The 25,663-nt window shown below is 40.1% G+C and overlaps 1 protein-coding gene across 1 annotated transcript in view; it reads left to right on the plus strand.

Annotated features, from left to right (window-relative positions):
* Positions 1 to 11,498: 11,498 nt before the first annotated feature.
* The window catches only part of TBCA (tubulin folding cofactor A), a 36,023-nt gene continuing 21,858 nt past the window's right edge, over positions 11,499 to 25,663 (plus strand). Inside the window, exon 1 of the mRNA XM_084304945.1 lies at positions 11,499 to 11,650. Coding sequence (XP_084161071.1) covers positions 11,598 to 11,650 — 53 coding nt within the window. The 5' untranslated portion in view covers positions 11,499 to 11,597. The remainder of the gene's footprint in view (positions 11,651 to 25,663) is intronic.

A 25,663-nucleotide genomic window follows, 5' to 3' on the forward strand; every position in this document is an offset into this window, starting at 1 on the left:
GTCATCTCCTCTTGTCTTCTGTCAAACTGCTGTAAGCATGAAAATAATAAATAATACATGCTTTGTATTCCAGCAACTTTATACAAGTGCTCTTAACATATAAGCTCTCCGGTGAGACAAGGAAGAGAAAATTTGAGTTGTAGCTCTCTTATCTTAAAATGATTGCGAAACCATTATGTTCCATTTGCACCACATCCTGCAGCCAGTGCCTGGGAGGCGAGGGAGGGAAAATCATCCCTTGGTATAGACAGCCCTGATGTATCGACAGTTACACTGGCTCCTGAAGCAGAGACACCCTACCAGTCCCCAGGGAAGCCCCCAGCAAGTACAGGTCCGTGTGTTTCCCTGGCCCACCTGATCTCACATCCCAGCATGGCCATGGTGATGTGGATGAACTCCACTGAGCACTATGACAGTCCAGGTACCCTCAGAAATGTGGCTGAGCATTTCTGGATTCTCATGCCACTACGTGTAGGGTGACACCCAACCAAATGAAAATGAGAATTAATGGAAGGTGCTAAGGATGAGTAGCTGGTTGCTAGCCAGGCCAGTGAGGACAGCTTTAGTGTCCCTCTCACTCTTCTGTCAACACAAAGAGGAAGGCAAAAGGGAATCCTGCTTGCCCCATGGGCTCTTCTGCACAGAAGAAATGGGCATCAGTGGAGCACTGGGGCAGAGGGGGATGAACAAGGGCTTTATAACACTAATAAACCAATTTGGGGAATCCAGGAGTCAACCACTGGTTCTAATTAGATGGTTTAGGGTAAATAATCACTCATGCACTTATACATAAAAAGTGAGCTTGCACAGAGGAGATACAGCCAAGCAAACCCAGCTGTATTCAGCTCTATGTTCGTATAGAAAACCTGAGCACATTTCTCAACTCTCAAACAAGGCAGGTCCCTAAGTGCACCTGTTGTTGGTTTGGTTTGATTTTTTCTTTTTTTTTTTTTTTTTTTTTCCCTCCCCTGCAGCTGCTCAGAAGACCAATAAATGATTAAGTAACACCATTATTGTAAAAGAAGCTGCACAGCACAAAGCTGTATTTACTGGAATGATGTCACATTATTGTTTCCATTCCATTAAATGTTTACTTTAGGCCTTTTATAATCCTTAGAGATATAAAGGTTATTCTTCTAGCCTCAAAGAAATGCAGTAGGAGGCAATTTTCAGAGTGGCACAAAAAAGTTATGCACACAAGTTTCATTATACATGCACTCAACTAAGAAATTTTCACTCACCCCACCTCTCCCAGCTTTCCCAGCAAGACACAGCAAAATGTAGAAAACTATGAGATAAAATGTTTTGATCTGAGTGTCAGTGAAAAGAAGATGTTATTTTTCATCAAATTATTCTGAATTATGATTTGATCTAGTACATTTTATGCACATTTTAAACATTTAAGGCTTTTGTAGATCTTAGGGTTAGTATCTATGAGCCGTATCTTGTATATACCCTTCTAAACTTGACGGTCTGGGATTTGGGCTCTGTCTTTCCCCTCTGTAACACTTAATTTGCTGGACAGACATAGAGGAGGAATGTGGTGAAGGTTCTGAAAACTTCTGAATTAAACCCAGGCACTAAAAGGGCCCAGCTCTCACATGGGTAGAGTTACATAGAACTGAAAAGGCTCTGAAAATTATAGGTTACTGCCGGCAAACATTACCTATGATATACTGGCAACAGAGCTGAGGGTACTCATAAACTCGGAGAGCAGGTCACTTACACCTTGTTACATTTGCATTGATTAAGGTACACAGATCTGGGAGAACAAACAGGAGAACAAGATGCATCATTTCTTGTGGTGCTGGAAAAAACAGATTTAAGAAACTGCGGCTGTGTTTCACAGGGCCATGCCTTACAGATCCATATTAGTCTTTACCTGTTCATAGTAATTTAAGCTTCCAATTTTAATCACGATTAAAATCAGTGAGAAGGAAACCTTGATTTAAATAGACGATATTATTTTTGCTTTGAATTTGTACTCAGTAATTATCTTCATTCTCGTTGACAGGCATGATGATTAACACAAGCTGATTTGCAACTGTATTTGCAATGTATATTTGATACATTTCAATATCTTATATTCTAGCATAGAAATATACACAGTGAAAGAGTGAGAATTATTGCAATTTGTTCAGATGCTTATGTTTTATGTTCATACTATCTCAGAAAATAGCAAAATTTTCTTTACTAAATGATAATTTTATTTGGGGTTTGTCTCAAAATGCATTGGGGTAGAAACAACAAAAAAATAAACTTAAATTTATAGAACTAGGTTAATTAATTACATTTAACTAAAACATATGGCATCACTTTTTTCCTCATAAGAAGGAAATGTATTTAAAACTAGCCAGATTATTAAATGAATGAAGTGGATATGTTATTTAGTGAAATGAGAGATAATTTCCCTTCTCCAGGAGCTAACAGTCAGATATCTACCATGCAGATAAATGGCTAGTGAGATTATCAGAAGTACTTCTACGTCTTACTGCCTCATTCCCACTGAAGTCAATAGAAGTTAGGCATTTAATATGTAGGAAGGATTTTAAAACTCTCACTGGTCATCTGCCTCCATCTCCAGGCATCAAAATATCTTGGAAAAGCTGACCCATCACCACTGGGGTTTTATCGGTCCTATCTTTTTTTTTTTTTTTTAATTATTATTTTTATTTTTATTAATACACTGGAAGAGAAAACAGTCCTGCATTTTCACCTTTCAATTGATTTCTGAATTTTGCATGAGCAATACAAATTAAAAGACAAAATCATTTGCTGCATCTGCTAGTTCAGATAAAACCAACATCAAAAACAAATGAGGATTTTGTAAAATAAAACACTTGAAAAGTGCAAAAACTAATACCTTTACAGTAAAGGCAGAAAAAAAATAATAAACGTCTGGGTTTGAAGGCATATTTTAATACAGTCCATGGTGACCTTAACAGTTTTTGCACTAATTCCTCAGGTATCTTTATTTGAGACATTGAGAAGTATCTTCTGATAGACTGAAATAAATGCTGACAAAATCTAAGCTTTAGTAAAGTTTATCAGTATTTTAAATCCAATTCCACTGTTCCATTTTTAGGGCACTTAATGTGACTTCTTGTCTCTTTTTGTTTGATTTTAAATTAAATATATATATCTATGTATAATCTAACTTCTTCTGAACATGTCTAGGAGTCCCCAGCATTCACACCAGGTTCCTGGGCTGCCAGTACAGCCACGGGGGCATTAAAACTTTCCAGCTAGAAACCAAACAGAGCACTGCTGAAAGTACCAGTGGGAAAAGCACACCTACCATCTCACTTTGGCCTCTCAAGGTCTTCTCTGATTTACTTTCAGGTACTTCCTTCAACTCAGGATGCCTTGCCTGAACCCTCTAGTGGATTTAAATGGCTGCATGTTTTCCTTAAAAGCTTAAATGCATTGGTACCCCTACTTTATCCAATAGGTCAGTGGTTCAAGCTTTCACCTCACTTGAATTCCCTCTCTGCCAAGGAAGCCCTCCTAAGACATTACCAATACAACCAGGTAAGTGGGGACTTTCTAAGACAGGAGCTCTCCCTAATCCACCTGCTGAGGATTTATCATTTTGCATAGAAATATATTCCCACAGGGAGGTGGCTGTCCCTCTTCTCTCTCTCTGTCAGACACATGGAATTATTGTAGGAAACATACAACAACACAAAAAGAAGAAAAAAAAAAAAAAGACTGTTTTCCAGATACTTTCTGTTCTCCCACTGGGGTTGTTCTCTTATCAGGGAGAAGTGTACACTGACTACATTCTTCTAAACTCAGGGTACATTTTGTTAAGCTGTGCAGTAAAAACAACAGCAAACAGTCACTCCAGAGATGAACTAGTTACTGAAAGCATCCCTGGGATTTCCAGAGTAGTCACGGGTGTGTCATGGTGTGTATGTGTGTGACAAAGAAGTTCTCCATGGTCATTGTTGGAAACTTGGATGCCTACAAACTGTCAACATCTCCAGAATTAAAAAAAGATTTGGACTGGGGGGCTCACCCTTTGAATTTAAGCGTTCAGTCTGGGATTCATCTCATGTAACCTCAGTCATTTATACATGACAAATCATCCAAACAGCTTTAGAAACCCAACACGAGCTGAACTCTAGAGATGTTTTTCTCTTCAGTGTAAATGAAGCCTAATAGGAACAGGCTAGACACCTAATCCTGATGCAGCTTAAATAAAGCAAGACGAGACCTGCTCCTAAAGTGTATTCAGGTATAGCTGTTATTTCAAGGTCATAGTTCCCTGATATGCTCATGTTTTCTCCTGGATAAGGAGTGATTGCTCCAGTATGTACTTTGAAAGCTTTATATATATCAAAACCAACAAATTATATTTCTGCAAACAGAAACATTTTCATTCCTCACTGAAGGCTAGAAATATGAAAATCTCATTAAGCTGGTTTAATCAGGCTAATTTTAGCAAAATCATCAGTGCAATAATAATTACGGTGTGATGTTTACTTGTAATTATTTCTAACTTCTCCCACACCTCCATGTCCTTTGCATAAAAGAGAAGTAAACAGATTTCTGTCTTGTCTTCCTTCCCCATAAGAAAATTTATAGTATAGGAGCAAGACTCCAATCTTAAGTTTTGTTCTGAATGAGTGGCCTAAAGAGTTGTGCAGGAATGTAAGGTAACAGGCAAAACACATAGATAATAATGAGGAAAAATTAAGGGAAAATGGTAAAGGAACATAGTGACTCAGTTTAGACAAGACTTTTAGTGAATTACTTACTGTTAAGATGTCTGGCCTAAATCCCTGCACAGATTTCACATGCTTATATCTGCCTTGAGCCTTTGCTTGCAGTTAAGCTAAAACATACCTTCCAGAAACCATATGATCTTCACTTACATGTCTTAAGCTCTCTCATCCATTAGTAGTTTTTCTGGTAGTTATTGTTCAGTATTAAAAAATTGTCCCCCTAATTCTACGCTAATTTTGACTAATTTGAGGTTCCTGTCATTGCATCCTACTGCTCACTCTTTATGCTGGGCTCTGAACTTGCTGCTGCCAGACATTGCTTCTCTAAGTAGATTACGGATTGACCAAATCTCTTCTTTTCTTTGCTAACTAAGTATTCACAACCTCTTGTGTCTTTCTGTGTGCAGTATGTTCTTCATGTACTGTACCACTCTCATAGATTTGTTGCAAGCTTTACAAGCTTTTTGTCCATTTTAAAGTGCAGAACTGGGCATGCAATTCCAGTTGGAGCCTCATATTGCTGGATACTAAGACTCTCACATAATGATGACCTGTCCTTATATTCAAGGATGATATCTGCTCTCTGTGAGCCACAGCATTGTAGTTGAGCTCTTGTTCAGCTGGTCAGCCCTCACAACTCATCCGTTCTTTCCAGGTTTACTTGTTTCCAAGTCACAGAATCATGGTTTTTCACCCTGTAAGTCTGACCTAAGATCTTTTCTCTTAAATGTATGACCCTGATTTCTGTTGTGTTGAAATTACGCATCTTGAGTTAGTTTATTTTACCAAGCAATCCATATTGCTTTCAGAACTAATATGTTCTTATTACTTACAATGTCACCAACATTTGTGTCAGCCACAGGCTTTGCTAGCAATTATATTATATTTTCTCTCAGATCAATAAATAAATTGAACAGCTTAGGTTTGTTGAACAGATTCCTGCAAGAACGCACCAGAAATTGTCATATTATGACAATTGCCAATTCACAATACACCAATTTCCATACTATTTAATGTGTGCTAAAATAGTACTATATAGTGCTGGATTTTTTTATGACAATGTATTTTGATTTCATACCTGTTGCTTTACAGTGTCAAACTATATCATGACAGTGTGTTTATCTCTGTCAACAAGAACTGCTGCCCTATTAAAAGCATATATATTTGATGTCCCTTAGACCTTCTAAATACTTCTTGCTCTGATACCATGGTCTACAAAAAACATTTTCCTATTTAACTGACTCATGAGAGACTTTCTGAATATCATGTGTCATCATACAGGATATTAGCATCATTTGCCTTCCTGGGGCCAGTTACTTTAAAGTTCTCTGCTATTGTGTGCTAGTAACATGTTCCTGTCTGCTGAACATGGGCAAAGACTGTATCTTCAATGGAGAATATTATCCCTAGTGTTCATTATCTGTTAAGAATTGTGGTTATCAGATGTGGCCAAAAAAGGAGGAATCCCTTTTGCTGGTATTTAAACTTTGCACTGAAGCATGTGATCAGTCAAACCCACACAGATGTCAGTCGATTTCCATAGGTTTCAGAATGTTTTGCTTTGTATCTTACGAGGGAAAGGATTCAAATAAAAATAAAGATAATGGTGGACCTTATCACACAGAAATCGAGCACACTTTGAAAAGCAATTACAAGACATATATAAAAAGGTCCTCAAAAATCCTGAAGCTTTCAATGAGAAGATAAATATATATATATATTAATAGATAAAATTTACCCCTCCCTTTTTTGTTGTTTGTTTTTTTTTGTTTGTTTTCAAAGAGACCGACCATATGTAGCCTTATTCTGTGAGTTCTTTAAACTTCAGATTTGAATTTGATTTTTTTTTTAATTTGATTTTTCACTGGAGATTTTATTACAGTTATTGTCAAATCAATAATTCATTTTGTTTCATTCCGGTGATAACTACTTACACAAGAGTTTCATTCTAAAATATTCCTCAGCTAGAGACTCTCAGTTAAAATAGAAAAATTGTCCCATGGGCACAATAAAAAGAAAGTAACCAAAATAATGACAGTTAGTGACAGGTTCAAAACCAGAGCCCCTCTCTGTATTGTGAAATAAACACTTGTGAAGATTCTTGGTGTGTTTTACAGTCTTAATGGCTGTTAGGTCTCCCTTGATTGACCCCTAATAAAATCTAACTGGGGGTGACAGAAAAATATGTCCATCAACTTTGCTCATGCATTACCACATAAAAATTGACTGGAGTCATTGACTACAGGTAGCAATGAGCAAAACTACACAAGATAAATACTCTGGTTTGTGGATACTCATTCACTCCACTTTTGTCTGCCACCTTGATTTTTGAATTGAGCATTCATGGATAAAAGGTAGGTGATCTGAAAAAATCATGTATGTCTTTTAAAAGACAGTATCATGTTATGTTACTCCCTTCACAGAAATTTATGTTACATGGTGTTAGACCATGGGCTAAGCTTAATGTAACATGATGCATTAAAAACTGCACATCATGATTGTAATGTCTGCCAGAACAATGACTTGTTATATCACATATCTCTTCATTTGTAAGTAGGGAACCCATGGAAATCATTTGCAAAGGGATATATTCTCCTTTTGATGCATGCACATAAATCCCCCTTTCCCTCACTACTTCCAGCTCTTCACCTAATGGATGGTCTGAGCTAGGAAAAACTGCTTAAAAAAAAAAAAAAAAAAAAAAAAAAGGAAGAAGAAGAAGCCCTGAGTTAGCTAAAAAGGTTTGAATTGTAGCTTAGCATTTATTATAGGCACAGTTAAACTCTCCTTAAAACTGTATAATGGATATTTACTAACCTATGCTCTTAGCGTAAAATTTGAGGAATCACCATTGCTGCCTTCTCTACACAGGATAAATTGTACTGTCTACATCATTTTCCTCTAGATGAGTAGATTTCCTTCTTGTTTTATACCACCGTATCCCAATGGATGACTTCCCTTTCACATAAGTATAGATGAAAACAGAATCTGCCCTTGTGTTTGGTGAAGTCACAAAGGCAGAAATGAGAACAGACTTTGTCCCCACTACTTTTCAACTTCCGACCAGTGAGTCATTTCTCCTTTACCTAATTTTCTAGTGTAATCAAACCTCTTCAGTAACAACACACTTACTTCCCTCTTGATTCACCGTGTTTGATGGGTATGTTGCAGATGCACCTATTTTTACCTTTGTCCCATGGCTACATGCCTATGGCTACATTATTAAATCTATAGCCCTTGCCTACATTTTTGGCACTGAACAGCTACGTAGGCATTTTAGATGTGTGGGGTTCATCATTCTCACCAGCGATGATCACTTGATAAAAAATTGGGTCGACAGATCTACACTGCAAGTACAATACTAATATTACACTGTATGTTCCAACCAGAGAAATTCATTCTTGTGCACTTCAAAATCTCTAGCTTTGTGCTGGCCAGCTGTACAGAGGTTAATTTTATCTACTGACTAATTCATTCTCCTCAAAAAATTGAGGAGACACTACTAACCTTTATTCAAAATCTAATCTTATTTATCCATTACCCATTAGGGAGGTGGAAGGAAATTCTCCTTCCCTGCACATACACACACAGAGAGCAATAAAAAACTTGAGTACTAAATAACTTCCAGATTGTGTTTTATCATAAATAAAAAAGAAATTATATTCATACTGCACAGATGGTTTTGATGGATAAATGAAATAGTATAAAAGCTGAGTCAGCTTTTACTTATTGAAGTAATGGTCTCAGTCCTCAGCTGAGGCGAACATACACAGCTATGGACAGCTTTTTTAGGCTGTCTAAACCAACTAGTAATGAACAATAAGATGGAACCTGTCACTAGGTATTAGTGGCTTTTAGAGGTGACTGTACCTCCTTCTGCAAGGTACACTCTGGCCTAAGCAATATAGGTGGAAATAGTGTAAGGCCTTTAATTTGAACAATATCAGCTGGTGAGTATACTGGCTCTGTAGTTCCAATGAACTAGCGGTACAATACAAAACAGCTCCGCTGCAACAGTAGAGCCAGTCCTGTTATTTTTAGTAACCCCACTACGCAATCCAATGAAACATCATTAATTTGCATGACTTGCAAACTGATATGAAAAATATTCAACCAAAAACAAAACAAAACAAAATAAACCAAACAAACAAACAAACAAAAAGGCTGTATGCTTCCAAAGAGTGGTAGGATTGACAGTCTCTTTGCCACTTGAAAGGTACAGCAAGGCTCATAGTATTCATAATGGAGACTAATTCATTTGGAAATGTATCTGCAACTGACTAGGCTAGAAATTATTTCAAAGGAGTTCTAGAAAAAATAAAAATAAAAAACATTTTGATTAAAAAGATGTTTCTGCCTTGGAGAGCATTATACATGCTTTCCTGGATATCCAGATCTGATTCTTTGAAATAAAATCATTTTTAAGTGTTAGGATATGATTTCCAGGTACTAACACCAACACTTCCTAACCATAAAGTAGATCGTGCTTTAGAAATGTTTTACAATGTATTTGAGCATCTACCATTAGCACTCTTCATGTTATCATCCTGTGTGCTTAAATATAAGCTCATACTCGGTATATTAACATTTGTTTGGTTATCTGAATTAAATTTAGGAAAACAAATGTATTTTACAGTTTAGTAGCTGAGTCTGAACACTCTCTGTGAGGTGAGTTAGTGTTTCAAGGTTAAAAATGAAACACTTCCAGCACTTGAAATAAACAAGTTACTATTTTTACTACTTGTTTTTGTTTCTGCTTTTTCTCCCAACAGCTATTTGTTGTTCTTTGTTCTGCAACAAGTATGTCAAATGTAGATGTGACATAGGAGGGAAGATTTCAGAAGAATAAATTCACATGTAGGCCCAATGTGGCAATGTAGCTAACATGTACTGGTTGGTATTTCCAGAGGGTGTGCAGCACAAGAGGACAGCCTCACTGCCTTGGAGGTGCTGAGAGAACACCTTCAGCCCAAGAATGACTTGCTGTAACTTTCCGAGGCTGGGTCAGCAAGGTACGGGTTTCCATTGAAGGAAGAAAGTAGCCATGTGCTGTTCTTGACCTATCATAGAATCAGAGAATATCCTGAGTTGGAAGGGACCCATAAGGATCATCAAGTCCAACTCCTGGCACCACACAGGTCTACCCAAAAACTCAGACCATATGACCAAGCACAGTCCAAACGCTTCTTAAACTCCGACAAGCTTGGTACCATGACTACATCCCTGGGGAGGCCATTCCAGTGTGCAACAACCCTCTCAGTGAAGAGCCTCTTCCTGATACCCAGCCTGAACCTCCTCTGTCACAGCTTGACACCATTTCCTTGGGTCCTGTCACTGGTGACTAAAGAGATCAGTGCCTGCCCCTCCACTCCCACTCATGAGGAAGCTGTAGACCTCAGTGAGGTCTCCCCTCAGCCTACTCTTTTCCAGGAGGAACAGGCCAAGTGATCTCAGCCACTTCTCATACATCTTCCCCTCCAGGCACTTCCCCAGCTTAGTAGCACCCCTAGTAGTCCTATTTTATTAGGCTTTGTGGAAGGACCTGCCAGAACACTGCTCTCCTTCCTCCTCCAGCTGCACAAGTGGCATCAGGTTCGTATAGAAAGAACACCTCTATAAGCCTCTGTCCAGATCACAGATATTCACAAGGTTTATTTAGGCTGCTGATTTGAAGGCCTATTTCTCCCCACAGAGACAGCAAAGAAACACGTGTTCCTCCAGAGGGCTGTTCAGGGCATTTAAGAGAGGTGGCTGCCATGTTCCATTGATCCCAGGAGACGGCCAGGCTGCTAACTTAAGGACCATCTGAGGCAGATGTTACAGCCACGATTCTCGGAGCACAGCGTTAGCCCCAACTAACACCACGGCTGAATTCAAACATGCAAGCATCAACCTGGAACAGCCAAGGCAATGTTGGATTTGGCCCAGCTTGTCAGCCTGTGGGTAGGTTTGCCAGGATCTATAGCACAGCTGTAGTTATCATATTTATCATAGTTGCCTTATTTATTTGTTCAAACTGTTGAATTTTTTTTCCTATTAATTTAAATGCTCATACAGTGGAAGTTCTTGCAAACAATGACCTGCAGGATTATTATTTTATTTTATTTTATTTTATTTTATTTTATTTTATTTTATTTTATTTTATTTCATTTCATTTCATTTCATTTCATTTCATTTCCCAGAATTCACTCTCTTTACGTAGTTAGCATCAACTAACTAGCATGAAGGAAGAAAGGGCTTCCTTGAACCACCATTCACACACACTAGGACTGAAGCTACCAGTACTGATATTGCCTTTTCAGCTGTTTTAACAGTGGGAAAACTCCTTTTGGTGCTTGTTACACGCCACACGCCAACTTGTATTAAAGTTGGCGCAGAACCTGGCCTGGACTCCATCTTTCTGTGTGTGTATTCATGAAAAAATAAAAACAGGTGAGCTGTGCTGGGCATAGTATCAGAAGACACTGAGGACAAATCATTGAGGTAGTTATTATTTTTGTAAAGATGCCGTTAAAGCAGCCGTGTGCTTCGCGCCGCCCGCTCCCGCCCCTCAGCCGCCAGGCTCGGAGGCCGCGCGCCCGCGGGGCCCGCCGTTGCCGGTCGCTATGGAGACGGCGCCATCTCGCCGGACGCCTCCACGGGCCGGGGGGTCGGGGGGGGATGGGAGAGGTTGAGGGGGGCTGCAAGGCTTGAGCGCGGAGCCCCGCCCCCCTCTCGCGGTGGTGCCGCCCAGGCCGGCGCCGCGCGCGCGGTGCGCATGCGCGCGGCGGTGTTGCGCAGTGAGGGCGCCGCGCCGTCCTCGCCGTGGTCGCCGCCTCAGCGCCGCCGCCTCCGCGCCGTTGGGCCCCGGCTCGCGCCGCGCCCGCCATGGCCGACCCCCGCCTCAGGCAGATCAAGATCAAAGCCGGCGTCGTCAAGCGGTGAGTGCGCGGCTGGGCGCCGCCGCCATACCCGTCCCCCACCTCAGCCGTTGGGAGCCGTTGGTGGCCGTTGGGAGCCGTTGGGGGAGGCCCAGGGCGGTGCCGCCGAGCGTGGCGCGGTGCCGGGGGCCGCGGCTTGCGGTGCTTGTGCCTCGCCGCCGGGCCCGGGAGGAGGAGGCCTGCCCCTGCCCCTGCCCCTGCCGCAGCCGGGCGGTTGTGGTGTGTGGGGGCCGTGCCGGGGCCCGAACCACCCCGGGGGCCCCCAGGGGTCGGGCTGCCCCGCCGGGGCTCACTTGCTGCGGGTCTCGAAACAAACGTGGGGTGGGGGGCTCGCGGTTGCATAGGTGACGCTGCCCGGTGGGTTGTAACACGAGCCTCGGTTTTGTCTGGTTGTAACGCGCTGAGTGTGTGAATTCCTCGTGTTATGGCCATAAGCACGAGGCTCTGATGTGAAATGTTTAGACGCAGTGTGATTTTGTGAAGGCTGGAACCTACAAAGGCTGCACTGGCTCAAGCATAGGAAATAGCATGTGTGCCGGATCAGGATGTTAAATAGTCCGGTTTCATGCCGTCTGCTTTCTATTATGATTTACTAATTTATGTCAGTAAAAGCCTAAAAGCAATAAGGGCACAATTCCTCATATCTGATGAGGTTTGAAAGATTGGATCTTAGACTAAAAAAGTAAAATAGATAAAGGTTTATCATTTTTACTCTAGGTAACAATTTGGGTTTCTGGGCTCAAATTGGGGAGCAGTTCTTAAGTGCTGCTACAAGCAAGAAGTTGATTCTATGATTCTAATATCCTGTTTCTTTTCATTGTGTGTGGTGTGCAAATCATGAGCATGTGTTGTTTTTAAGCCAGGTAACTTTAGTGTGGTGTGACTGAGTGGCTTAGTGACTGCCTCTTGCTCTGGGTCCCTTTCATGACCTATGTTATGGTTACTGGCTTTGGTGGACAGCAACATTATAAATGGCATCTTTGCATTTGTAAGTTTCTGGTGTTTTATGTCTGTGCTCATAAGCAAAGTATTCTGAAGTGTGGCAAAACTAGATCTTTTTATTTATTTATTTATTTGTCTTTTGGTGTGTATTCTTTCTTCTAGTCAAAAGAATTTGTTGGTGTCTTCTTTTACATTAGTAGTTTGTAGAAGTTTATGTACTGGTTTATTGCAGCTGTTTCATAGTTTTGTGATAGTATCTAACAGTGTTGTAGTATCTAATACTGCTTAAGATGACCATTACTTCATACATCATCACAGAAGCTACCTGAAACACTTTCAGTTCATAGACTGGAAAACAGGGTAAGTCTACACCAGATGATGACCTATGTGGAGACCCCAGTCAGTCAGAGCTGTTGCAGGCCTGCCTGTATGTTCACATGTTGAATACTATGTTGTATGGCTGTGTCTTCTTGGACCTGAAGACAGTTTAATGATCCCAACGTGGTTGTGCAGTACAAGGAGCTGGCTCAGAGTCTTTTTGCCACTGACCTTAGTGCTTTTAGCTCTGAAATGAGCTTGCATGTTCTTAGTTTGAATTTCTCTGCTTCTGCAATTTCAATGAGTCTGAGAGAGCTGAGAACAAGAGATTAGAACTTGGTATGTTTCTTCACAATTGTATGTGAAGAACTTCTTTTTGTTTGTGTGGCTCTTCTGCTTATTCATGTCATACTTGGAAGTCCAGGGGTGCTTATTTTGATACTGTGACAACCATGTGGCATCCAAGTTCCCAAGTAGGCTGCTAAAGTTCCCACTCAATATTAGTCCAGTTACAATGATGCTAACACAGTTCAAATAATACACAGTTAAAATTATATATACCCAAAGCTTCTACTTTGCTTCTAATAGTACCTTTTCCCTGATGGTATACTCTCCCTTTTATTGGCTGTCTGGGTCCAAAGGCCCAAAGGCCAACAGGCTCAATATGGTAGTGGGGAGGGCACAGATCTGAGGAAGTCATCAACGTCCCAGATCCTTTGCTGGGAGGAAAGTTATGTTGATGGTTTCTTACTTTTCTGAGTCAGATATATTAGTTTATCTTCATTGTTTTGTGCTCCACCTTTTATCTGATTCTACTGTATATGGTGCGTTCTATGTACATTGGATAACTGTTATCTTAAAACTGGTTTTACCCATCTCTCAGGGCTACATTCCTTTGATCGCTACTTGACTGTAGGTAAGTTGTTCATAGCAGTGGGACATTTCAGCATCTTCTTGTGACTGTGTTTTCAAAGGCTCTGCTATCATCCCATGTTCCTGCTCTTACTGGATTTGATCTTTTATGCTGCTTTTTAATTCAAAGTCAGAGACAACTCATTCTTCCTAAAATAATTTCTTTAAAAAATTCAATACAATAACGTCAATTTACGGGATTGTACAAAGTGAGCAAAAGCACAAACAGAGTAAGTATGACCCAGTCATAATAGTGGTTACAGTTAAACTGCTAAAAGAAGACTGTAGGCTGGCCAAGACAAGTCCAGACAAAGTGTGACTTATCCTGAGAGCTAAGTTGTTAGCCAAGGCAAGTCCTGTGGCCTCTTACAAGGAATGGTAACACAATATTTAATAAGTTACAGCATAATTCCCGGGCTCTGTATAGGTGAGAAGTCCACTGAAGTGAAACAGTTGGCAGTTGTGGTAGGAGAAGACTTAGTGTTGGACTGCAATTTAGGAATCTAAATCTGAACTGCAGTGTTACAGCCTCCTCCTCAGGGGGCCACACATCTGATTATTTCGGGGAGCTGATACATTGAAAAATAAGTTAGACTTTACAAAATAAAAAGGTTTTTTTTTAAAGATGAGGCCTTATTGGACCAGCTTGCCACACAACTGTGTACATGTCGGGGCTACTACAAAGGAAATGACAATAGAAGTGCGTTTGACGGGGTTCATATTTGCTTTTGGAGAATGGCTGTGTAAATAAGCAAGTAAACTTATCTCGTGTTTTATGTGTGGTAACAATATGCAGAACTACTGTTACTCTGCGACAGCTGGCCTGTGAGTAAAGGTAACTCCTTTTTTTAAAGGAGAAAAGGAACGCTATCTTACAGTCACTGTGGGGGAAATGGTAGGTCTTGGTAATTGTTGTGAAAGAATGGACAAGCTTAAAGTTAACTTTCTTGTTTCTTTCCCTGTAACCCCACAACTCTCTTAAAATCACTTTTTTTTTTTTTTTAATGCTTAACATAGTGGTAATGTTTTATATCTTGTTAATGTAAAGCATCCTTAAATATTGTACATTTTTTCACATGGATGTAGTTATAGCCCAAGCATATGGGATGTAAGGGATGTTGCCTAGGTATTGATGACAGTCGTAGCAGCAGCTCCCATCTCTGTCAGTTGCTCACAGATGCAAGAAGAGGCATGGCTCTGTCTCACTCCACCCCTCCTTCTCAAACTAGAAGCCTTGTTCAGTACTCTGTATTGTAGCTGGTGTGCATGTGACCTGAGTTAACTTAGGAAAGTTAACATTTTCCATAGAAAATAATAGAGCAGTTATTTAGGTATTTACTCATAATATTTGAGAGGATTCACACAAAGGCTTAACATGCCAAAAGTGACTGACTTAAGGCTTCAATTAATTTTCCTTATTTTTTCTGAGAAGAACCTAGTCTGTAAAGCTGATTTTTTTTGAAGCAACCAATGCTCAGACTAGGAAAATAATAATAATAATAAAGATACAGGACAGGAACTGCTAGGATGTTCTGAACTTTCTTGACATTTCTTTTGTCTTTTTTAATCACCTGCTGTAGCCCACTCTATGATCTTTTAGCAGTTCCTTATCTCACCACTTTTTTTTGAGCTAAGAACAAAACAGCTGCTTAATGTGGGATTTTTTTAGCCGTGTATCATAGATTTTTCGTGTACCCCTCTTGAAATGTCTATTGTAGTTGTGGATAATTTACTCTGTGTTTCATATTTGTTGTGTATTGGTGAAAGGAACTTGAACTTGGAATGGGGCGAACTTTTTGCATTTTCTGACAAAATTGATAGCCAGGCTCTTGGTGATTCTATACCTTCATTAAACAGAATTCAGATAAGTAGATTTGATGAGCGTGAATAATAATACTTTTTCTATTTGTGTTTTATGTCCAAGAAAGCACTACTTCTGTTTAGTCACTTTCAAAATCATCTTACTCTCAGTAAATCCAAGCTCAGAAAACCTGCCAGACAGTAAGTAAATTGATTTAAAAAATATATATTAAATATCTTATACTCAATTCACATTGGCAATGGTTCTAAAAACTACTGTGAACAAAGTAAGTTGGGGCATGTGAAAATAGCACTGACATTTGCCCATAGTTTCTGTCTGATTAAATGGAAGTGACACCAGTAGATTAGAATGAGACTAAGACAATTCACATTGCAATTGTGTTAGTTTAACTTTAACAATCTTTTAACGCTCTTGTTTAAATGTGGCTGACATACCATAATTACGAATCTACAAGCCTTGATTATAGAATTTTACATCATGAACCTATGGGGAAAGTGTATTGATTTTTGTGAAGCAGCCCTTTTTAAAACCACCTTTCTAAAACTATGGAATCTTCCCAAGATTGTTTTTTTTTGCCTGTACCACTGGCAATGATTCTACTTTTTCTCTTTGTAAAATACTGTCATTGTAAATTACATTACCAAATAGCTCACACTGTCATCTTTTTTCTAAGTATGGAAAGTTCTGAAAGTTATTAAAAACAGTTGGTTTCTTTTAAATATAATTATAAACAATGAAAGTTAAATTGTATGGCTGCGTTTATGATACATTTTGTACAAGTGTGGTGGTTTTACCGTGCTGGGCAGCTAAACCCCACAACCGCTCTCTCACTCCCCCTCCTTTAGATAAGGAGGGGGAGAAGTAAAGCAAAGAACAACTCACGGGTTGAGATAAGGATAATTTAATTAAAGGGAAATAATTATAATAATTAAATAAAGACTACCATGAACTAAACAATTTAACTAAGGGGAAATAAAAGGGAAAGGGGAAAAAGGGAGGAAAACAAACAAAATAAATGAAAGCAATATGGAAGTGCAGAGGAAAGAAATTACTCTCTACTTCCCACAAATGAGCGATGATTGACCACGTCCTTGAAGCAAGGCCTCAACGCACGCAGCCGGTGTTCGAGAGGAGGACCGACGTCTTCTCCACGAGAGCCCACCCCTCCCCTCTTCTTCCTGTTTCCACCTTTTATTGCTGAGTGTGACACCACATGGTATGGAATATCCCTTTGATTGGTTTAGGTCAGCTGCCCTAGTGATGTTTCTCTCCTCACTTTTTTGCCCACCCCCTAGGAGGGTTAGAGAAAGGCCCAATGCTGTGCCACTGCTGCTCAGCAGTAGACACAACACTGGTGTGATAACACTGCTGTTCCAGCTACAAGTACAGAGTACGGCACTGAATGGGCTGCTGCCGGGAAAGTTAACATTCCAGCCAGACCCAGTACAACCAGTGACATGAAATATTGCAGAGAATGCATTTTTTTTCTGTATGGTGACTGTTGGTAATTCAAGCACAAAACTAGTTAATTTTCTTGATTACTCAATAAATTTGCTATTTCTGGTGAAAAACACAAATAGTCTTCTGACCACCACATGAACTGTTGATCTTTTACTTGTTTCCCATTAGCCACAGGCACCAGTTGTTAATCTTATCGTTAATATATTGAAAAGAAACTCAAGTCTCCTCTCTTTATACTCATTATAGTTAGAAGATTGTATGTAACAACTGCACATTAGCTCAATAGAAAAGGCTGGGATACGGGTTTTGGGGAATGATCTGCAGAGCTGCTCAGCTATACTGAGTCAGCATGATAAAGCTATTTCATGTGTTTACACTGCACATCCAAGAGCACAGATTCAGGAGGGTGAATATGTTGCATGCACTATTGGATACAGGCTGGCTCTGTATCCAAATTAAATAACCTTTCTCATAGTGCAGGAGCATTGTGCAGCTGCTGCCTAGGGCTGTGGCCAGTTCAATCGTGGAGTCATAACAGCACACCCTGTAAACTTGGGCTCAGAGCTAGACAAATTTCTTTGTTGGTCCAGAGCTACTTAGATGTGTCTGGAGTACCTCTTGTACTGCTCTTGACATCAGGATCCCATACAAAAAGTCTCGAGTTGGCCCTGCAATTGAAGGACACTACAGTTGTTTAGATTTATTAACTTAGTGTCTGTCCCACAGAAAGCCTTCTCTATATGAACTAAGTGTGAAAATGCTGCAACTGCTTTTACACCATGTTGCAACTGCATTTACACAGTGCTGTCTAACATCTGTAATGTGCAAGGTTGGCAATCCAGGTGATTAATTTAAGGGTAATTGCAAGTTGACTCAATTCTCCAGAAACAAAGCTACTTGTTTGAAAGGGATCCTATTTTTCTGTGTTCTTAAATGCGTGCTTTCTTTTAAACTTCAGGGCTACCGAACAGTATGAATGCGGAGTTTTTTCTTTTTTCTTTTTTTTTTTTTTTTTCTTTAAAAGGTGTGAGAAGAGCACAGCTTTTGTTTTGTGTGTGTGTGTGAAAATTGTGTAGATTCTTAAAAATATATCTTGATTTATTTTGTTTTTGAGTAGATACAAACACTGGTTCCCTTTTGGGGAAATTTAAATTAGTAATGTTCAGACCTTTAAAAGTTTCCCACCTTCACATTCCTTCCTCCATGCAATTACCTCTTTTGAAAAAAAAAAAAAAATACAAAAGCCTCCAGTGAAATAAGTCTCATAGTTTTGCCTTAGAGGGCAGAAAATAATAATTAACACAGAAACAGTCTCATGCATGTCCATGTTGACCATAGTAATCTGTTGATGTCATCTTAATTGGCAGAAATATGTGACACACTGGGTGTATCACCATAGGTGTCAGTAGTAATACTGTGTTAAGGAGGAAATTATGTACATATGTATCTTAAATTTGGGTACCTATGCACAGGTGTGTCTTTCCAACATTAAAAACTTTCATCAGTCTTTAAAATTTAGGGAAATGGTATAGTAATAGTTGCTTCGCAAACCTTGTTTGATGACATTATGCATATTTGTAGTACTGTTGTCTTGTGTATGATTGTACATGTACATTTTCTTCATGGGATTCTAACCCATGGCATGGAGCCATATATTCAACTATGTGGATAAAACAGCTACAAATAATAGTTTTGAGTGCTGAATTAGAATGTGGATGTATGGAAAAACAATTATATTAAATTTATGGTAGTGCTTTATATACAGAAGATGAATTACAGCTGCGTTAACAACTGTTATCCATCCGGGCTAGACTTTGAGTTAAATATTAGGAAGTTCTGTACATTGTACATGCGTAAATCTTATTTACGATAATGGGACCTATTATATTTTTATGTTTTCCTTAAACTGTACTCAACCTCTTTCCCAATCTGTCATGAACTGACTACAGACCTAGTTTGACTTTAGTTCTGTTCAAGTTTGATCATCACTTCAACACTTCCACTTTGCTGTTCTACTTCTACTGGGGGGGGGAGGGAGGCAGTTGACCCCACAGAAGCCTTGTTTCTTGTTCTCCCATCTCTAGAAGTGAAGTTCTCATGTTCCTTTAGATTTACAACTTTCAACCTCTATCCAATTCCCTTCTGTGCTGTTCTCTCAGAATCTTTGCTGCTTCAGAATCTATTTAGGCTTTAATGATAAACTTTTTGCTTCTCTCCAGCTCTCGTCTTCAGCCCATCAGAGATGCTCTTTCAGCATCTTTTCACTCCCCTTTCTCTTCTTTGACCCTAACCATCCAAGTTACTTCTTGCAGTATCATAGCACTGGCTGCTGGTGTTCAGTAATACTCTACCGAAGCAGAGTTTGTTAGTAGAGGAAAAGGGGAACTTCAGCTATTGCTATGACAAGAATTTTTTGGGAAAAAATAAAACTTCATGAATGTACTGCAAGAGCAGGAAAATAACTGTTGAGAGGCACGGCCAAAATGTGAAGCCCCGGAGAATCAGAGAGATCTAAAATTAAAAATTGTATATTGCATCTTATTTATTATTAAAAATATGCTATAAAATGTTAAAACCAAATCATTTTTAAGCTGAAAGAATTTTCTAACTTCAAAAATACCTTGTAACTGATTTTCACAGTCTTCTCAGTAGTAATCCATGACAAGTGCCAAGCCTGCAAAGTTAACCTGAAAATGTCCTTAGAAAATGTAGCTTAGTTTTGTGAGCCATATATATACAGGAGGGGTTAAAAAAAACATGTATATACTTGTATGTTGTTATACCTCAATTTGACTCGAGGTTTTATCTTTTCTGATTATTTTGTTGCTGTCAAGAAAATTAATATGTAAATAAGAGGTCTGGTCCAAATCAAAAAGCATTCAGTTACTGACAGCTGAGAAGATACAGCAGGTGGTGATACCTGACATACCTGTGTCAAGTACTGTATTTCTTGCCTCCTTTCTTCCTTGACTTTTCCACCTAGGCCCTGGTTTGTAATGTAGATGAGCTTACGAAGCCTCAGTGAAACCAGGCATGTGCGTATAACTAACAAACAAAACAAAAGCAACAAACCATAAAGCCAGTTAGGCTATTATTGATTTCTAGGTTTGAAGTAAGTCAGCATAGATTATTTCATTATCTACTCAATACAATTTTGTCAGCTTTGAGTTTCCTGTATGCTTAGCATATATGTTAATACACTGTGGTTAATGTTAACATCAGTTTTGAAGAGATCATCATAGAATCATCACAGAATGGTTTGGTTTGGAGGGGACCGTAAAGGTCACCTAATTCCAATTCCCCTGCCATGGACAGGGACACCTTCCACCTGAACAGGTTGCTCAAAGCCCCATCCAGACTGATCTTGAACACCTCACGGGATGGGGCATCCACGGCTTCTCTGGGCAATCTGTTCCAGTGCCTCAGCACCCTCAGAGTAAAGAATTTCTTCCTTATATCTAATCTAAACCTACCCTCTTTTAGTTTAAAGGCATTACTCCATGTCCGATCCCTGCATTCCCTGACAAAGAGTCCCTCCCCAGCTTTCCTGTAGGCCCCCTTTAGGTACTGGAAGGCTGCTCTAAGGTCTCCTCAGGGCCTTCTCTTCCCCAGGCTGAACAGCCCCAACTCCTTCAGCCTGTCCTTATATGAGAGGTGCTCCGGCCCCTTGATCATCCTCGTGTCCCTGATCTGGACATGTTCGAATACTTCCATGTCCTTTTTGTGCTGGAGGCCCCAGAGCTGAACGCAACACTCCAGATGGGGTCTCACAAGAGCAGAGCAGAGGGGGAGAATCATCTCCCTCACCCTGCTGGCCATGCTAATTTTGACGTAGCCCAGGATACGGTCAGCTTTCAGGGCTGCGAGCACACATGGCCAGCTCCTGTGGAGCTTCTCATCCACCAGGTCTTCCGCCTCAGGGCAGCTCTCAATCCATTCTCCGTCCAGCCTGTGCTTGCTTAGGTTTGCCTCAGCCCAGATGCAGGACCTTGCACGTGGCCTTGTTGAACCTCATGAGGTTCACACAGGCCCACCTCTCAAGCCTGCCCAGGTCCCTCTGGAAGGCATCCCTTCCCTCCAGCGTGTCCACTGCACCACACAGCTTGGTGTCATCAGCAAACTTGCTGAGGGTGCACTCAATCCCACTGTCCTTGTCACCAACTATGTTAAACATTTCTGGTCCATGTACTGACCTCTGGGGAACACCATTCATCACTGTCTTCACGTGGACATAGAGCCATTGACCGCAACTCCTGAGTGGTACAGTCCAGCCAGTTCCTTACCTTGCATACCCTTTCAATAGTGAAGCTATTCAATAACAAAAGTGGCACTTTAATCTTCAGAGCTCCACCGAGCTCACTCAGTCCAGCCAGGGAAGCACTTCTTGGGTGGATTTTTCTAATACGGGAGTATTGGAAATACTGGAGTCTGTGTCTGGTGGCATAAACACATAGGTACCATTCTAGCTCGTGCACAACCTCATTTGTTGGAGTGGGGAAAGCATACCAACAGTAGTAGTGTGTGCTCATGCTGTTCTTACACTGCTTGCAATTTTTACATTGAGCATCTATTATTACTTTGTGCCTGTTACTGTGGCTCAGAAAGATGGAAATTTTGTCTTTCTAGTACAGATGTTTCTCCTGTTAGATGTAAGTTCTTAGAAAATACAAAGAAATTAAGGACAAGATTAAAAAAAAGCCTTCTGCCATCCTGTCTATTGCTCATACTTCTTTCATCTGTCAACCTTCAGATAAACTGTGTTCTCTTCCTGTGATCCACTGGTCAGTGTGGTAGCTCTGCTTGCTGCTGCTAGTGATGCTACTCCAGGAGATGACACTGGGACTGATGTATAAAGAACAGGGTAGGAACTTAAATACATTTGGGAAGTGAGAAAGGAGAGGAATCTGTTGCTCTTTCAGTAGCAGCCAGAAGTTAGAACAGTCTAAACCACTTGCCAATCTGCATCCTAAATACACTTGGATGCAGTCTCTTGAGAAATCAGCATCATCCTAAATTTGAAGGTCTCATTCTGGCCCCTGCCCCATCCACTTCTCTTGTCTCTCTGACATCAGTTTCAAATCTTTTGCTGAGCTTGTTCAGTTAACTTAATGCAAGAGAAAAAATGTCAGCTTTTTTTCTTACTTTGTTAATTTCCTGGTTTGATGAACTGAATTTGGCTCATGGAGAGATTATTTGAGCATTAGTGCTGGCAGGGATGTATGCTGGGGCAGAGAGCAGACTGTGATGGTTTTACCCAGCTGGGCAGCTAACTCCACCACAGGTGCTCTCTCACCCCCCCACTCCCAAAGGGATGTGGTGAGAAAATACAACGAAAAGGGCTCAAGGTTTGAAATCACTCAACAATTATTGTCACGGGCAAAGCAGACTCAATATAGGGAGATTAATAGAAATTATTGCCTATTGCTAGCAGACTAGAACAGTGAGAAACTAAAAACACCCCCCAGCCTCTCCCTTCATCAACCTTCTTCTACCTCCTACCCCTGAGCAGTGCAGTGGAACAGGGAATGGGGACTGTGGTCAGTCCCTGACGCTTTGTCTCTACTGCTCCTTCATGGTCACATCCACCAGGAGCTCCTCCACCCATGGGGGGCTGCAGCGTGGAGATCTGCTCCATGTGGGACCCATGGGCTGCAGGGGGACAGCCTGCTCCACCAGGGGCCTCTCCCTGCACAGCCCGCAGGGGAACTGCTGCTGCCTGCCTGCAGCACCTCCTGCCCTCCTGCTGCACTCCCCTGGGGGGCTGCAGGGCTGCTTCGCTCATACTTTCTCACTCCTCTCTCCCAGCTGCTGTAGCACAGCAGTTTTTTCCCCCTTTCTTCCATCTGTTCTCCCAGAGGCCCAACCAGTGTCCCTCCCTGTCTCAGCTCTGGCTAGCAGCAGGTCCCTTTTGGAGCCGTCTGGAGCTGGCTCTGATCTGACATGGGGCAGCTGCTGGGCTCTGCTCACAGAGGCCACCCTGCTACCAAACCCTTGCCATGTAAACCTAATACACAGACCTCCCTTTAGCAGCAGCTTTTTGACAGTCTTGAACCATCTTGTGTTACTTTGCTCTTCCACTTAAGGAGTGGGGTGAAAGTGTGTAGAGGAACATAGGTGAGGAAATAAATCATAATGGTATTGTCAGATAGAGAATTTTTTGTTTCCATCTATTTCAAGATTCACTCATGCTCTTTTAGCTCTTATGGTTTTAGTCTGTAGCTTTGAAGTAATAAAACCGTACGGTTGTTTTTTTTTTTTTTTGTTTTGTTTTTTAAATGCAGAACTAACAAATTGTGGAATTGATTGTTAAGTCCTGTGAAAATCAAATGTGGAAAGGATTTTAAAAGGGCAGCAGCCATGGCCAGGAGCTGACCTAGTGTGTAGTAAACATTGATGGTTTAGTTTTGTTCTTCATTGTTAAGAAGTCTTTAACTTGATTTTTGGAGGCAGGTATACCATAGGAAATGTCACTTTAATCTTGATTTGCTTCTTTATATGCTTTCCCTAATAGTTAACTACTGGCTGCCACTGGAGGCAAGGTCCAGAATAATTGGATCTTATGTTTCTTCTTTTTCATTTTTGAAGGACTGGGAGAAGCTAATAAAACACAATTATTTTGTTTGGATTATCTCTTCTGTACATGTATTTCTGGGGGCATGGATTTCTGCTTCAGGGTCCATGAAAGACAAATAAGGAAAGCAAGCTTATTTTCAGTAGATTTAAACTGGATATGTGGGAGTCTTCACTGAAAATTTAAGGCAGTCTGTAGCCTGAAAAGAGCTATTATAAATGGAGACTTGAAGTATCAGAATCAGCCAATATTAGATACGGTTTGACAACATTTACGTCTCTCATTTATTTCAAGAAATGCAAGGAGAGAATTTTTGGTCAGTAGACTTATTTTAAAAGGGAAAAAAATAAAGGAAAATTCCAGTAAGTGGTTGGTTCTTTGACTATATACCAGGTATCTGTAGCCTAAAGCTCTCACATACTTCCTTATGGCCTGTTGATTGTAAAGCTTGCCAAAACTTGCCAGAAATCAGAATAGGATGTTCAAAATGTTAAATACAAATACAATTTCCTTCTTACAGATTTTTTTTTTTTAACATCTGATCCAACTGCAACATATACTTAAATAGTGACAGTCTCTTTGGTACGACTTTTAAATAACTTCCTTTTTTATTGCAACTTTGTTAATTTCTTCAAATCTTTACAATATCTTAAAATGTGAGGCCTTATGTTGAAACTTTGGAATAAAGATTGAATTGTGAAGAAGCAGCTTTACAGCCAAAAGGCAGATGTTCCCAAAGAAAGAAAAAAAAATCAGGGGAAAGAGATCCAAGAAATCATTAAAGCAAATTTGCTTTTTTATTAGTATTATTCATGGCAGATAACGGTAGAGTAGAAATAAAAGGCATTTTGGTTAGATAAGTAATCATGTTTTGAACATGGCTGTATCCCTATGAGGGGAAAGTATGCAAGTGTTTTAAAGTGCTTATGCCATTGACAGAATAAGTCTGTCATGGCCTGAGGTTCTTACTTAGAAGTAGCATCAACCGCTATTTATGAGCAGTGGAAGTTCTTTCAGAAGATGTAGTCCAGGTTCAGTGGTTCTGGAAGAAAGCTTGGCAACTGTTTCTCACTTTAGTTGAAGATGAATGCTCAAGTATCTGTCTTCCCTATTTCTGGCTTACTATGTACATATACAGCTACATATATTGAAAATGTTCTGTAAAATTCACTGTTAAAGAATTGTGGAATGGTTTGGTTTGCTATGGAGTAAAGATTATTAATTTCTTGAGACACAGTAACTGGGGTGCAACTTCGCTCTTCAGGTTTAAGCAGTTTTCACAGAATTAACTACAATAATTTCTAGGTTACAGTTGAGGAACCGTGATGTTCATGGTAATGTTTTGAAGGTTGCAGTGTTGTTCTCTTCGATGAATAACTGGATGACTTATGCTCCTGTTACTGCTGGTCTCTTCTAAGGGGCACTAAAGTTTTCCCCTCACTACATGGCAGCTGACAAATACCAATTTTCTGAAAGTTCATTGCCAAAAAACTTACCTTCAGTTTATTCTACATGCATCTTTTCCTGTGCACAGACTGCCATTAGCTGTATGTTATGGGAAGCTAGGTTGGAGATATATGGCTTTAGTAAGTACATTTACATGTGGAAGAAACAGTGAATTCCCAGTGACATGAGTGCTAGGAAAAGTCATCCTGCTGACATCAGTGGCAGAAATGCTTTTCAATATAAATGTCTGTTATGAAAATATGAGTACCCTGGAAAAATCGGTAATGTATCAGGAAAAATGCACTGCGTTTAGTCTGTGTTTAAACTCATTGTGTTTAAAACAGACTGTAGCGTAAGCTCAGGGGGGGTGGGGGGGGAAGGTGGGATGTACTATTTTTTTTATAAAACAGACAATAACAATATGTAGTTTGTGCTTTGTTGTTGTTGTTGCTGTTCTTGTTTAGCATGGAAAATTTACTTTCTTTACAAAATTGTACAGTGCACTTCATTGGAAGCAATGTGAGATTGATATTGAAAACTC

Source organism: Netta rufina (genome assembly GCF_964035555.1).
Source record: "Netta rufina genome assembly, chromosome: Z".
NCBI lineage: Eukaryota > Metazoa > Chordata > Aves > Anseriformes > Anatidae > Netta > Netta rufina.